This window comes from Micropterus dolomieu, linkage group LG01 (assembly GCF_021292245.1).
Source record: "Micropterus dolomieu isolate WLL.071019.BEF.003 ecotype Adirondacks linkage group LG01, ASM2129224v1, whole genome shotgun sequence".
Taxonomy (NCBI): domain Eukaryota; kingdom Metazoa; phylum Chordata; class Actinopteri; order Centrarchiformes; family Centrarchidae; genus Micropterus; species Micropterus dolomieu.
The window spans coordinates 12,032,935-12,049,386 of record NC_060150.1 but is presented as its reverse complement, the minus strand read 5'-3'; the positions used below and the strand labels follow the sequence as shown (position 1 = coordinate 12,049,386).

Genomic DNA, 16,452 nt, shown 5'->3' with positions numbered 1-16,452 from the left:
ACAGACCACTGGTCGCTACCACTAGGGGCGCTAAAGATACTGGTCGCTGCCACACAGACCACTGGTCGCTACCACTAGGGGCGCTAAAGATACTGGTCGCTGCCACACAGACCACTGGTCGCAACCACTAGGGGCGCTAAAGATACTGGTCGCTGCCACACAGACCACTGGTCGCAACCACTAGGGGCGCTAAAGATACTGGTCGCTGCCACACAGACCACTGGTCGCTACCACTAGGGGTGCTAAAGATAGTGGTCGCTACCACAGTCTCTAAAGGACGGCTCCTTTCTGTTCCTTGTCACACAAACTGTGGCTGAATTAAAAAAGGTCAGTTTCAAGTTTTTATACAGTCTATGGTTCCAAAGTAGACCTAAAGTGACCTTAGATCATTTAAATTATCTCAACTGGCAGATGATAGAGAGGAATGGATCAAAGCAATTAGATGTGTTGAGGAATTTTCTACTGTATCAGGCTTAAGAATGAACTTCTATCTATCTAATAAATTTGTTTATTAGGCTACCACTTGAGGAATGTGAACTATCAGAAGTTAATGGTATCCCTGTGAAGAACCCAGTTACATACCTGGGTGTGACTCTGCAATAACCTAAACTTCAGCCCTATGATTAAACAAATAATGAGAAAAGGTTCAACATGTGGTGGATGAGGCATCTTTCACTGAATGGTAGAGTTCTACTATCTAATACTGAGGGAATATCCATATCTATGCATCCTTATCACTGGAAATGCCTACTGAAATATACAAAGAATTAGATAAGATCTTATTTAATTTCATTTGGAGGAACAAATGTCATCATTTAGGGAAAGATACCCTATGCAACATAAAAAATTGAGGTCTGGAGGTTTTAAGTTTTGAAACCTTAAATACTTTCTGTTACGAGGGTGGTGTGGGGTGGGGACAGAGGGGACCCAAACACAGCACTTTGAGGGAAGGAGGTTTATTGAGGGAAAAAGGGGTAGAGGGACTGGAATGGAGGGAGAGGTGGATGTCGGGGAAACACAGGCACGGGGAACCAAGGAGACTGGGGGCCAGGGAGCCGAGAACAGGGAGGACGCCGTGGTGGAAGTCCAAAGAGGAGAGGGCCGGTGGGTGAGCCCAGCCAACTGAACGGAGGATGAGGGTGAGTGTACCTTGGAGGGAAACAGACAGAGAGACAGGGTTAGAGATAACAGAGACAAAGCACAGGGAAAACGTGAGAAAAAACAAGAAACATGAGAGCCTGAACGTGGAGGTGGCACCAGGTACGGAGCAACGACGATCAAGCAAGAGTGGTGTGGAGAACCGGGGTTGAAATACAGGCAGGGACGAGGTTGACTACTGGCAGGTGTGGCAGGCTGACGAGGTGGCTGATGAGGTGCAGGTGCGGGTCGTTGGCTGGGCTCAGGAGCAGAGGGAGAGAGAGCACACACAGGGGAGAAAACACAGGGAGGTAGGCAGGGAACAGAAAAACAAGGAAAAAGCAGAATAACTGATAAATAGGAGAAAAACCAGGACACTCACTGGGCTGCCACCACAACAACTTTCCAAAGTTAAATGGCTAACTAAGTTGATAAAATGGCCTGGAAATGAAGAGATAGTATTTTATAAGAATATAGGCATAATCAATAATATTGTAGGCTATATTTATCAAAGTATTGTGATCTAGATAGATGTATTACCCTTCTGTAGATTAGCTACAACCACACAAACTGCAATATACTGTACGCCTACAGTGCATCAATAAGATATAATAGAGTATATTTTACAAAGTATTGTGATATAGTAAGATGTACACACAAACACACACTTTCATTCACAGGTGATAACACAGGCCTTGTTATAAGGCAAGGACTAAAGATAGATAGATATAGGCTATTACTGTAGGTATAACCACACAAACTGCAATATATAGTGCAACAATAAGAATAGGCATAATCCATAATATTTTAACAAAGAATTACGATAAAGATGTATTACAGTAGATATAACCAACTGCAACCAGTGTTCAGTGTGGCAGCGACCACTGTCTTCAGCGCGACTAGTGGCAGTGACCACACCGACCAGTGTGGCAGCAGTGTGGAGCCTCATCTCATGCCCACACGCACAAACACACACACAGCAGTCCACTACTTGCCCGTGATGTCTGCGATATTGCAACAAAGTTTGAGTTTCAATAGCGTGAAATATGCCACCAAAGACTATTGCTCAAGGAGAGACGCAATTTCGCCCTTTATGATAGGTATAATATTTAAGTGCTATTATTTTACGCACTGATGGCCGCCGGCACACAATAGCAAGCATATTATCATATGTAGCGCTGTACTAATTGGAGGATGCATCAAAAAGCCAATAATGCTAAACAAATAAGCAGCAGTCAATATAGAGTCTAGTTTCATGTTCACTGGTCGCGGCCTTAACCTGTTTGTTCAAAACTGTGAGCACGATAGTGGCTGATGGTGGAGAAGTGCAGCCATCCTGTCAGTCATGCGGTGCGCAGCGTAAGGTAGTTTATTAGGAAAGTATGCTCATTTAAGTCTGTTTATCTTTTTAATGTAAATAATAAACAGATTTGTTCAAGTTCATTCTTAAGCCTGATACATTAGAAAATTGCTTTGATCCATTCATCTCTATTAGACAAAAAAAAATTGTATCATCTGCCAGTTGAGATAATTTAAATGATCTAAGGTCACTTTAGGTCTACTTTGGAACCATAGACTGTATAAAAACTTGAAACTGACCTTTTTTTAATACAGCCACAGTTTGTGTGACAAGGAACAGAAAGGAGCCTTCCCTTAGAGACTGTGGTAGCGACCAGTGGTCGGTGTGGCAGCGACCAGACCACAGAATTGGCTACAACCCCATCTCAGAAATTGATTAAAATACCTTTAACTTGGCTTGTTGTAGTCTGTATATAATAAATGTGTTGCTGACATTCTGCTTTTCTGTGCCTCCAGGTGGGGTTTGCAGTGGGACAGGCTTTGATTTTGGTTTCTCCCACTTTAACCCTGTCGTCGTGCATACCATGCCATGTACTGTGGCCAAATGTTATGCCTCCAACTCAACAGAGAAGACGGTGCTCGTGGTTATCATGTTCTCTGTGGTGTGCCTGTCAGGTTTGCTGACTCTAGTGGAGATGGTGAGTTCACTGTCCTCAAAACATGCCATTAAACTGCGGAGTGGCCTACTGCCTAGCCTAAACACTGACCATTACAGGACGTCAGCTCGCTTGCATGCTTACAATGACAATGCTGATATTCAGCATGTTCCCTATAGGTTACTTGCTAACATGCTAAATGGGCTAATACGTACAAACAACAAAGTACAGCTGAGGCTGATGGGACGTCATTCAGGTATCTGGTCATAAGCCAAAGTAAAATTAAAACTCTGAACTGATGGTGTCTATTTTGTACATGTGCTTCTTTCTCATTATTAGCACCGTGATTGTTCACAACCTCACCGCTAGATGTCCGTGTTTGACTTCAGATGCTTCAGTGTTAAACACATGGCTGCACACTGAAACTGAAGGTTCAGACCTCTTCACGCAGCACACACAAAACATATCAACAAATATTTAAAATTAGAATAGAAAAAAACATTATCTATACAGTTGCTTATACACACGTTAAAAAAAACCCTGTGGTATGTGTATGATAACTGCACTTAAAAATGTTCTAAACTAGTCTTTCCTTCTCACCAGGGCATTGTGTTAAAGAGTGAGAGGCTATGGGAAAAGTGCCAGACCAACACGATCTCAGAGACTGTCAGATGATGTCAAAGGTCAAGGAGGAAGCAGATACTATAGAGGACAATGAAACCTGCATTAACTCAACATCTAAAGTGGAAAAAAGTAAAGCTCATCAGCATGGACTCAAGGTGACCTCCTCACTTCTGAGCCATGATGCAAAGCTGCATTTCCATTAGAGCCTTTTAAAGAGAGGAAGCGCCCTGATAGACTTTTTTTACTCTCTGTATTTTTTCAACTTTATACTGAACATATGTGCTTTAAAATGTCAAGTACTTCCTCAATTGTTATTGATCCAGAAACAGTGTAAAATTATATTCAAAATTAAAATTTTATTCATGAAATGTCTGGCAAAGTGTGTGTGGTTCTTGTGTCAACATAAGTTGATAAGTAGACTTGTTTTACCATCACTTGTTCTCTGACGCACCTCTCTAAATAAAGATTTTTGTCATAATGCAAGACAAAAAAGTAGTGGTAGAGAATTTGTGACAATCAATTAAACTAAAGAAATGCTCACAAAAAGTGGATAGTAAATAACAATAACTTATAATATACAAAAATAATAACAACTTAATAAGTTAGTGATTGTAGTCTGGGCTGCTGATTTAGCCCGCAATGTAAATATACACAGAAATGATACACATATTTATTGATTCAGTGTGATTGGTTCACTTACCTTCTCTGATAATATTATTACATTTGATGTCCATCGCGAATAAAACTCCATACATCTGCTTGGAAGTCAGAAAAAAAAGACAATCCTTATAACTACAGAACTTGCCTGAGAATCTTCATGTTTTTTAAGTTTTCATCACTATACAAGTAATCCGGAAATAGCTTTGTGTACATTCATGGGTACATTGCAAATAGGAACTGCTGATAAATAATTCAGCATTCTTTTAACCGTGCCAATGCGGCAAAATATAAAGGCATAGGGCAAAAAACAGGCTCAAGTTGTAGCCAACAGCTAACTGATTCTAGTGCTAGTGCCTCCAAGTTCCCAAATTTGTTTTAAATTCCTTGTTAATGATTTGCAACTCAAGAGATCACAAATTGAAAAGCACCAAAAAATAAAATAAAATACTCTACAATGAAATGAGAGTAAATCTTAAGTCTCAACTTAAACATTCATTACACTTATAAAACTTTATAGCGACTTTTATTTTGAAAAAGAAATGTTTTAAGTCACTTGTAGCTTTGCCTTATACACAATCGCCTCCAATTTTATGTATTTTTCTTTAATTCCTTTTTATAAATTAGAATGGTACATTATGCATGCAATACCGCATTAGGTTTTCATCTTCCACAGAAAAAAAATATATCAACACAAACATCCCTTAAAAGTCCAGATGAAGCAGCTTGGAAAAGGGTGGTTGGAGAAGCCACAGCATGAAGCGATGTACACAGTTTGCGGTTGCATAGTACAGTACATGAAGTTCCTCATTTTAAAACAGCATGCCGTTTTGTATTGCACATTACTGAAACTTTGTATACTGGACCTTGCTGTTGTTCCAAGTGGTTCGTCATTGTCTCATTTCAGCACATGTATACAGCAAATAGCATCTCTCAAAGACATTATGTACATTTATTTGTTATAAAAATAATGGCCAGCAAATATTCATCTATAACTTTTCTACTGGAATAAATATTTGTTCTTTTGCTTATTTTCTTTTGTTTTACATCTTACCAAAGAAAATCTTCCTTATAAGTTCTGTATTTGTGGTTACTTTGAGATTGAATCCGTGAAAAATAAAATCAGCAGTGAGTTTCATTTTGAGACAAAAGTTTGGCAGGAGGTAAAGGTGAAACGAAAGTTAAGGAAAGCCAGGACGGGCTGTTTTTTAGAAGTCTGAGTGAGCTTTGTGTAATTTTGTTCTGATCTACTTCCACAAGTCAAAAGGGCCAAAACATCTCTCATCATTTCGGCACATTTACAAAGAGAGGGATGGTGGTACGCTGGTCTGGAAATACCTTCTGATTGTCTCAAGCAGCCCAGCTCAACATTGGTTGGTTTTATTTTGAATGGAAAATGGCTCCCTGTTCAATCAACCAATGACATTTATGCTATGGGGCAGAATGAGACAGGTAAGCGTGCTTGTAAACAGTAGCATTGAAACACATTTTCCATTTGCAGTCTTGATGTTTCAGTCCATTATCAAACAGTGTACAACAAAGAAATGAACAGGGAATGTGGGCAAAGAAATCTACTGATTCTGGATTTAATCTGTGCCCTCATACTAGATTTACATTGTAAGAACAGTTGCTCAAAACCCGCCTTAGTTTTTTGCTTATTCTTTTGTGCTATACAAGTTTTTCACCATTATTTTCCTCCTTTCATACTGATCTATACAGAGTGATTAAGAGAAAATACATTATATCTTATTCTGTTTAAATCAATAAATTAAGAGCTGCTTTGCATCATGGGAAAACATTTGATCAGTATTTAATTATCAGGTCAGGCTTTAGGTTGGTGTCAGGGTATAAAAAGAGGAGGAGTGTGGTGTTTAGCCATGATCTCCTTTGAAAGTTGCACTAATTAGGCCTCACAAATGAGGTCCCTTCAAGACATTTTGAAACTGTGTCAGGCTGTACACTTCTTGGGGATAGTCATGTATTTCTTATTATATAGGACAGAATTTGTTACACAGCGTGAATCTAAAATACGATACACTTTTAAGACATTCCTGTCCACCAGTTTCCATAGAAAATGAAATACATATTATCAAGACTTGCCTGCTCGCAACCCCTGTAACATTCATATTAGACGATTCTGCACGCCACAATTTACATTAAGTGCCAATACAGGAAGTAGTGTGCCCTTTATGTAGAGACGGAAAAATCAAGGGAGTGGAGGTTGTGTAAACTCCGACTTATTATGGCAGACCAGAGTTTTTGTTCTTTCGCAAACCTACAATTAATATTTTCTTTCTTAAAAACCCTAACCACAATCCTTCCCTAACCTGAAAGGGTTTGAGGTATGGCAGTAGTTTGACATTTTGGGAAATACGCCTATTTGCTTTCTTTCTAAGAGTAAGAGGATTGATATCATTTTCATTTCAGTCTGTACAATACAAATCTACAGCCAGCAGTTAGCTCAGCTTAGCTTAGTTTAGCATAAAGACTAAGAAAGGGAAATAGTTAGCCTGGCTCTGTATGAAATAGCAAAATCCACCTAGCAGCACCTCTAACGCTCCTTAATTAACACTTTACATATTGCCATTATTTAATCCGTCTGTTTGCTGGACTATTTTTTGGTGAGGAGAAGTAACTTCCTGAAGACTTTCTGTTGAACCTCCTGTAACAACAAGACTTAGGACCAGGAAGTTATTGCACCCAGCTTGCCATTTGTAGACATAAGCATTTGTGCGGATGAAACAAGAATTTTTTTTTCATAATGTCTGCATTGAAAACTGAAAAATTTTGTCATAATCCAGGGTTTTGCAGAATCGTCCAATATCAATGATTTGCCTCGTGATGCGATTGATTTAAAGAGTAACTATACTCAGGTTGGTGGTATAAAGTACAACAGACATGAACCTTGCAGCAAAGTTTACCTTCATACAAGATATAGTGTTGAGTCGCTCTGTGACCAAGTTTCTACTAATTTATTAGAGATGTTTTAAGAAAAATGGAAATGATCCTAAAAGCAGCAGCCCCCAATCTTATCTTTTGTTCTTTTTTAATCAGTTTTTGATTTATTATTCAAATCTTTACTATTTTGCTAGAACTCTGTATAGATCTCAAGTAAAAAAAAATCATTATATCTCATTATATTTAAGGGAATGGATCCTCTTTTGAGCCAGTATTTCTTTTCTGAGCATTTTGTTAAGAGGTTCATTCACTGTTTGTAAGGCACCAAGCTTATCTGGTGCTGCCGCGGTCACTACTGTACATCGTTTTCTCAGAAGGGAAGGCGTCTAAAAGTTAAAAGTAGCTCCAATATTTGTCTAAACATGCCAAAGAAAACTCTTCAGACAAATATAGTCAATTATATACTGTACGTATCTGATATCAGACAGCACATATGGAAAACAATCACTTGTTTCACTGTGATTTATTTTCCTGAAAGAATAAATTTCCCCGGCAGTGTGTTTTTGGTGTGTCGTTGACTGACGGCAGAATTTGAAGAAACAAACTTGGCTGACTTGAAAAGAAATTGATCAATTGGAGGATTGAATAGTCAAATAAAGTTAAGTTTAATGAAAAAATAAATAAATAATGTGGATAGAAATTTTTATGTGAATTTACTTTAAGAATTTTTTGATTACTAATCTTATCAGTTAGTTTGTCAGGTTTGGTTCTCCATACAGGTACAGAAAATACCATCATTAGATTTTTGTGCGAATTGCAACATTTTGTGGCATTAGAAAGTATCATTGTAGTCTAGTAGAAGCAAACTGACAAGCTTTCTGAACTGATAATAAACTTGTATATCATTATACCTTATGTTGTCCATCTTCTCACCTATTAGGTTCATCGAGGGCACAACCAAGACACACTGCCAGGAGAACACATGAATCAGAAGACACACTGTAGTCAGTTTTTGTCTTTCCACAAAGATCTCCCTGTCAACACCTGGAAGCCTTGACTCAAATTGACAAACTGTTCAGATAACAACTCGCCATAATTACTATATCTCTGTTACGCTAAGGTAACAACTTAACTATCTCATTATTTCAACATAAACAAATGGTGCTTACTTTCTCCTGATGCCTCTTTCTCTCAAAAGGTGAGAGGAATGACTTTGTGGACAGTGAAAGTATGAAGAACATTATCCTCTGATAGTGTTCTTTTCAATAAATTAGCCATTTAGCCAAATGTATTATTAATTTAAAGCCTGTTTTCAGGCTTCTTTTTAGCTAGCTAGAACTGTTCATTCCCTGGAGATAGTTAAGTTGTTACCACAAAATTTTAAAAGAATAAGATATGTACAGTACATTATGATAATGATAACAAGCTTTAAAATCATGATTGGCAACTACAGCAGCTCTGTGCTTCCATACAAAGCACCATTATATTATCTAAATTTTTTGTGAGGGCAGGGGTTGGAGTTGTATCACTGTTAGACAGCTGTTTCAGTGCACTTTCTACCTTAAAACATAATTAATAGAAGCTGTTATCATGATGGTGGCTCCACTTTTCAGTCATGCAATTCACTGAAACTCTTAAAAACTTTACATAAACCAATACTTAAATGTTTTCTGTTAGCCGTTTCAGCATATTGAGTTACAAACCTCAAGGATCCAGAGACATGTGAAATTTGGGCCATCTTTTTCTTTTCTATTTTTCTTCTTTTTTTTGGAGAAAGGTGCCCTATAGTTCTACAAACATCAACTTGATTACAGTAGGGTTCTATTTTACTTTTGGAGGGAACATGCTCTGCAGTCAGGACAACATGCCAGCTACACAGAGAATGAACGTGATGCAACTTATCCTGCCATGTCACATTTTTAATGCTTTAATCCCCTAAAACTACAGGAAGGAACTTCGATGGCCATGAACCAATGGCAAGACTTAACCAACATTTGTACCTTTGTTTTTAACGCTATACAACGCTTTGATTTCAATGCTAATAAATGCAAAACAACCTGTAGTTTCAGCATAAGATGCTCTTTGAGGTCTATCAAACAGAAAGACTGTTCCCAATCCTATTCTTCACACCAAAAATATTAGACAAAACATCCCAAACTGCTCTAAAGGTTCTCACAGCATTGGTTTTTATGCTGGTCCACATGTCGACAACATCAAATGGCATCTCAAGTAGTATTTTGCTATTGTATTTCACTATACTATCTGACAGACTGTCACAGATATTGCCTTCTCTAACTCTCTAAGTCCTAGATGTTAAAAACAGAGCAGTATTGCCTTCTCCTACAGTGTAACTGAGATCTGATCCCAGCACCATCAGAATCTGCTCCACTTATGACGGTGAGGGTCTTCACCCATATGAAATCCTAAAGCTATGCTACAGAAAAGCTGGCCTTGCTCAAAGTGACTTTCAAATAGCAAAATAGTTTGGGAATGTGAAGCACCAGTTTTCAAAACTAGCAGCCAGATATCATCTGCACTCCCCCACACAAACCCACCACCTACCGCCTATCCACACAATCAGGTGATTTAGAAAATTGGACCTCCGTATCTACATCTCATCATGGGAGAATCCAGAATGCTAGGTACAAAATATCAATGAAGTGGATGCGGAGGTTGATCATCTATCAGCATGCAATTAGCTAAATGGTGAGAGGATTTATACATGGTCCAGGGTAGGGGTCAGCAGCCTTCAGCAGTCTGTGTGCAGTGGACTTCCGTCCGACCTGGTGCGGCGTCCCAGGCACTTAGAAGCCCACACACCATCACCATCTGACCACTGTCCATAATTAGCTTGCTGACACTAGCAACAAGCACAATCTGCGCTGCACGTGTGCTGAGCAGACGTACAATCCCAAAAGGTCCCAGAAACACAAGTTAAAATAATTAATGTTACAGCATTAGTTAATGTTGGCTTCCAGAACCTCTCGACTACTCGCGCAGTTGATTTACGGGGGTTTGCCCTGGTTGCTTAAAAACAAAATTTTTGTTGGACTTTTTAAGTGAAAAATAGCCAAGTAGACAAAACAAATTAACGCAAACCGTAACAAAAGGGTACAATTTGGGACCGTTTTGGCTCTGTTGCAGCGTTTATTTTGGGTGGAACCTGGGCCGTTTGGGCCACGGTGATGATAGAAGAGGCTCAGAGCCGGTGTCGGGAGTCATGGCTGTAGCTGCCCGGTGAACTGCGATTGCGATGTGGCTTGTATGCATCCTGATAGGGGTCCTGGTAGTCCTGGTAGGGGTCCTGCTGCTCCCGGCTATGCTGTGAGCCAGAGGACATGCGGTTGCGTCCCTTGTGCGCCCGCTCGTTGTGGTAATTTTCGTCTGCTGTCATCAGGTTGCGCCGTTCGTTCGGGGTAGAATGGTCTCCCGTGTGGTTGCTCTGCCGCATTCTTTGGCTCTGCTAATCATATGAACATACCAAGGACACAGGTAAGTACAGGGGAAAAGCTGCACCATTGTCTAACCATTATTCCAAATATACTGCAGAATCAGGAGGTATGACAGGTCCCTAAGGGTTTGAATGAAAGGGAGACTTGATTCCTGTTATCCTGGCATTGTCTCTTACTTTTATTATCTCCTCACACACAGCATGGGCAACTCTACAGATAAATAGTAAACTAAACCCTGGGGCTAGTGGATGTGTACCTGCAGTCCAGAGATGCTGGTGGGGTACGGGGTGAGGGTGGTGGGGCCCAGGTTGCGTCCCAACAGGGGGTTTAGGGGGGTCGCCATCGAGGTATGGGTTGCTTTCCAGTAGGCCTCGAGGTATTCAGCGAGATGCTCACAGGCGTCCTCCAGCTGGTTTTCATCCAGGATGATGTCAAACATTTCCTGTTAGCAGCAGATGGTCAGAGGAAGGAAACCAGGTATGAAGCTAATGATTAAAATGAGATGAAACATAGATGATCTCCACATTGACACTGTAGGTCTGTGCGTAGAATGGTATCGTATGATATTACTATTATACATGAAATTAGTGAAAATATATGTCAATATAGAGAAAATAAAATGAAATCCAAAAATATATTTTTAAAAAATTCATTTTGGTTTAAAAATATGTCTGAATCTCATATGAACATAGGAGACATTTTTAATTTACATTTTTTAACAAAAAAAATAGGACGCCTTTAGCCAGTATAATAGCCACTTACTGGAGGGCACTGGGCCAATTTGTCAGCTGCCACAAGCTGCACATTCAGGTGTTTGCTCTGAGACTTCCCTCTGGACTTGACTAGCCTCTGCAGAACCTGGATGGCAGAGTAGTAGAGTACATGATGTTCCAGTTACACTGAACCAAATGTATCGCAACTTTGGGTGCACCCGCTCCAAAACTGAAGGGGAATTAATATTCTAAAAACTATAAATGGTGGGTATTTACTTGAATCCAGTATCAAACTATAAATAAACGAATAAAACCACATTTCAAATAATAATAAACATTTGTTTTTTTTAAGGCTTTCCTTTTGATGTCTGCACATGTTTTGGAGGTGGGGACTTGGACACGTGACCTCAGTATCCTGCTTTTACAGGTGATATTGCTGCTTCCTGATCAGTTTGTGGACTGGTCAGTTTTCCTGGTCAGCTGTAGCAAAGCGAGCAGTTTGCATGCGAGGAGGGTGCAGTGTGTAAATCAAGTGTGAAAGTCACCTGACCAGGATATGACTGCCTTTAAACGAGGGGCACCGTTTCAATCAGAATTTGATGCTGCATCTTTTCTGATCTGTGGTCGCACTCTTGTGTGAGCACATCGGATTATTCACCCTCCACACCCAGACTAACTAGACTGGACATTGTTATAGCCCTAGTGTAGAGTGCGGCAGACGTTCTCTTCCATGCAAAGGTGCCACTGTGCAGATTACTTGGTGCAGATTTAAAGTCTCCACTGACTCCACACGCTACATTAAAAAGCCTTGCATGTTAATCAGTAGCTTTAAAGTTTTACAGTATTTCATGCTGGTTTAAATATCAACCTAACATAAAGACTGTTACCTTTAACATGTCTAGGTGTTCTTGTTGTTTGTCTCCACCAAATGAATGACTCAGTGGGAAACCTTTTATTGGGCTTGTCACAGAGAGTTAAATTGATGTTATTGCTTTGAGATGTGTTTTTCACATTTGGCTATGTTCACCCAACTCTCCTTACCTTCGGCGAGGAGACTTTAACATGAACAATGATGGGGGCCAGGGAGGTCTTGAGGAGCTGGGCTGGGTGGTTGATGGTGTCGGCGTCTAGTACCACCAGCTGCAGGGAGCGAGCCAACTCAAAGATCCTCTCAATCTCACTCTGCACCTCAGCTGATGATACAATAAAAAAATACACAACATACATTTAGACATTTGCACAGTTCTGCTTTGTTTTTATCATCTTTGCTAATCAATCTTTTTATAGTAATAATGGATCAAAAAAATACCTGAATGTGAAAGAGAGACAATCCTGCAAAAATTATCATACCGTTCTGCAACTCCGCTCAGCTCTAAACAGCATTTTAGCATGTTGCATGGAGCACTTAGCGCCAGATATTTCCCTTAGGAGTTGGTGAAGGCTAACAAATCAGCCATATCACCATTAAATTTTGATAACATGTCAGTGTTCACAGCTTGTTTCTGCTGCCCCCAAGTGGCTAAAAGAATTAGCTTACACAGGTTTAAACATTCTGTAGTTGAGCCTCTACGTAATAAAGTAGTTATGATTTCTTTTTAAAATGGACTTACATGAAAATAAACAGAGCACGGTGGAACACGCAGAGTCTTCTTACCTAAACTGGAGCGAGTGTTGGATCTTTCAATGATGGCCCTCTTACTGGGGTTGTTGAGAACAGACCTCTTTGCTAATGATATATCTGCTGTGACTCGTGTGATAGATATCCTATTAAAAAAAAAGAACATTTTAAAAACATGAAAACAGGTTCACTTAGATGAATTAGATCCTCGGTAATGTGATTTGTATTGTTCATTTATTGGACATAATACATTTTGTCTGCATATTGTGAAGCATGCTGACAAATAGGCCAGTAGTGTTGAGGATTTCCTTGTGGTTGTCCAACCTTTCTTGAAGTATTGGTTGCATAATAACTTTTATCTTCATGCTGAATAAATACTTTATAGTCTCTTGCTGTTTTCTAAAACTATGCTATTTAAAAAATATTTTTGCACATTCATCAAAGGCCACTATGTTTATTTTAATGGCAGGATGTTAGAGCTTATTCACTACATGCAACATAACAGTTCTCAAAACCTCACAACAGAAGAAGTGTGACCTGTAATTTATGGAGCGGTGAATGTAATTTAAACTAGCGAAAATGCAGTGATGAGATGAATCATTCAGCCAACTTTAGTCCAAAACCAGCGGTTATGTGACCAAACTATCAAACACACGGTCATTACTTGGCACGATAAATATTTGGCTTACCTGCCGTCAAATCTGTGCTTGAGGAAGTCAAACAGTGCTTTCTGCATCATGTCGGTCACCTGCATAGAAAAAGGGAAGAGTTCATTATATATATTGATATTATATATATGGATATTTACGTGACAATGTTAGAATTGTTATTTATTATTTTACAATCCCATTTCTATTCAGCTGTGGCATATGTATAGTGTTATTGCAACATATCTTGGCCAGATGGCTCCTTTTTATCTCAACACAGCTAAAAAAGGTTAAATAAGTAGAACAACTTGTGGCATTTATATCCAGCTGTTAACAACATGAATCTCAACCCTGGTTTTTTCTGAGTGTAGTCCGCTGGTTTCCTCTAATGATTAAATTAAACTGTTTGATTGAAGATTTGTTTGCAATAGATGAGTTTAAATGTGTTTGTCTATGTGTTAGGAGTGTGATAGACTGATAATCTGCCCACAGTGTTTTTCCTGCTTCCTGCCCAGTGCATGCTGGGATAGGCTCCGTAATGACCCTAAATATGAATAAGCCCCCATCCATCAGGCAAATGCAGGAGAACAAGACAGATGGCATTTCTTCTGCTGCTAAAAAAACACAACATATGATGCCTTATCTGAGTGAACAGAGTTGAATAAATTAAAGAATAACTCTTCTTCTAGAGTAACTTTACTGTCGTCTGTATACTTCCAAGTGTTTTTGTAGTTAGGATTTTTTCTTTTATTATAGCACCACATTTTGCTCCTAATATTGTGTGCATTCCTTGGTACAAAATAAATTTATAAAATGCAATGGAAGTAATGACAGTTAATGCTCTTTACAGAAATCAGCTCAAATCTGCCAATTACACAACATATTTTCATCTGACCTCTTAAGTCTCCTTGTTAGTCTGGCTGCAATCTGGATGTTACGTGGGCGATGACACACTCACAATTAACTGCACCAACAGCGAGCTATTTTGGGAGAAAGACGTACAGGACTCATCTCCTTTCTGTACTCTTGTCCTTCTTGTGCTGGTAAACATCACATGTAATGATCTCTGGAGGGGGGTTAGACTGTCATTCTGTAACATCAGTGCTATTTATGCTGTTTGAACAAAGGCCCGTAATCACTGAAAAAATTAAAAGGATATTTTAGGACATTTTACTGCGCACCTCATAACCCTTGAGGGAGGGTCCCACCAGCACTACAGGCCTCATGGAGGGAACCACATCATATGGGGGGACGTGCTCCGTCTGTTAACACAAACACATTCATTCAGCAGCAGTTGACTTATAACAAACAAGACAATGGATCAAAGTAACTCCATTGCTCCACAAAAAACACATAGAGCACACAGCAGTAGTGGACTGTTGAGTCAGCTGACTTTGAATTCCAATCAGATGTGTTAAATGGTTTATTGCTATGTTGAGGCATGTAGCAAATAATAATGTACCCTGATATAACTTGTCAAAATGTAATAAATACACAAAATGGGATAAATTAATGTTTTGCTGTAATTATTTCCTGCAAAATGTTGTTGTTACACCTTTTCCTGATAATGTAGGTCATTATTACATAATGTAAATTGTTCATTGTTGTCGTAAGCAATCACGACATCTTTTGGCAAGTAACTTCATTAAAATATTTAAATGAACATGTTATTACATAGCCTACATGATTTATCATTTGCTACATGGGTGGATGGTTATGATGGCTACACTGATGTTACTAACCAATTAACACAATACCAGACCAAGTATCACAATAGCACGAGGGCACTGCACTATGCCAAAGTGGTAATACTAGATATATAATGTAGTTATGTGAACCTATTAATTTAAAGATGCAGAGCTGACAAACAAAATGAAGAATTACTACTCCATTCCTATAGTATTACTGATGCAAATATAATATATTTCTTTGTAATTTATAACATTGTTACCTGTCAGCTTAAAAAACACACTGGCAAAGGATTTGATTCTTATAACTGAATATCTACTTGTGAAATTGAGTCACTACTGGATACAAAATGCTGAAATAATCCCACAGAACTTATAACATTTCTGTATGTTTACTTTTCTAGCGGTCTTTATCTAGCTATCTAGATGAGTTTTTCCTCTTGAAAACTTGATTTTAAGTATATTTTAGGATTCAGACAATTCAGAAAGAAAGAGTTCAAAACACACACACACACACACATACACACATACACATATATATATATATATATATATATTATTTGTTTGTTTGTTTGTTTGTTTTTAGCCCCCCCAAAAAAAGTTAAGAAAGAAAGTTCATTCTTGACCTTGGAAACAGTAGTCTGACCAAAATAATAATAAAAGATAAAAACATAAATCACCTTAACTAAAGACCAACTGCTTGCCTTTTCCGGTTCTGTGGGAGTTTGCTCAGTTATCATGGAGATAACTCAGTGTACTGAGGGGTGAATGAATTGCACATCAATTGCAACCGCTATATGCCCCATCTCAAGGTCCGATTCACAAAAGATATTGCGCTAATGATATTACAGAGCAAACACCCCCATAAAGTTTTGCAGCAGAGTCAAATTTGCCCTTTTTTGCAACTGCTAAATGTTTATCTGCAATTTTCTGCAGTGGTCTCAGTAATATTTGTTCTTAAAGTGTACTTAAGTAGCATATCAAATGAAGTAGTTAAGCAACATTTGTGTGAAAACATTTTATAAATGCAGCTGCAAGAACATTCCACTCATATTTTTAAATG

At 38.8% G+C, this 16,452-nt stretch overlaps 1 protein-coding gene and 1 pseudogene across 2 annotated transcripts in view; one reads left to right on the top strand and one right to left on the bottom strand.

Moving 5' to 3' along the window:
- Window positions 1-4,034, top strand: part of LOC123975338 — a 6,882-nt pseudogene extending 2,848 nt beyond the window's left edge.
- A 3,745-nt stretch (window positions 4,035-7,779) lies between these two features.
- The window catches only part of LOC123975865 (voltage-dependent L-type calcium channel subunit beta-4-like), a 23,425-nt gene continuing 14,752 nt past the window's right edge, over window positions 7,780-16,452 (bottom strand). For both annotated transcript variants that reach the window (XM_046057655.1, XM_046057663.1), the window contains 7 exons: window positions 14,883-14,963; window positions 13,744-13,802; window positions 13,091-13,200; window positions 12,478-12,629; window positions 11,486-11,581; window positions 10,980-11,165; window positions 7,780-10,734 (listed from right to left, as the gene is read on the bottom strand). In XM_046057655.1, coding sequence (XP_045913611.1) covers window positions 10,471-10,734; window positions 10,980-11,165; window positions 11,486-11,581; window positions 12,478-12,629; window positions 13,091-13,200; window positions 13,744-13,802; window positions 14,883-14,963 — 948 coding nt within the window. In that variant the 3' untranslated portion in view covers window positions 7,780-10,470. The remainder of the gene's footprint in view (window positions 10,735-10,979; window positions 11,166-11,485; window positions 11,582-12,477; window positions 12,630-13,090; window positions 13,201-13,743; window positions 13,803-14,882; window positions 14,964-16,452) is intronic.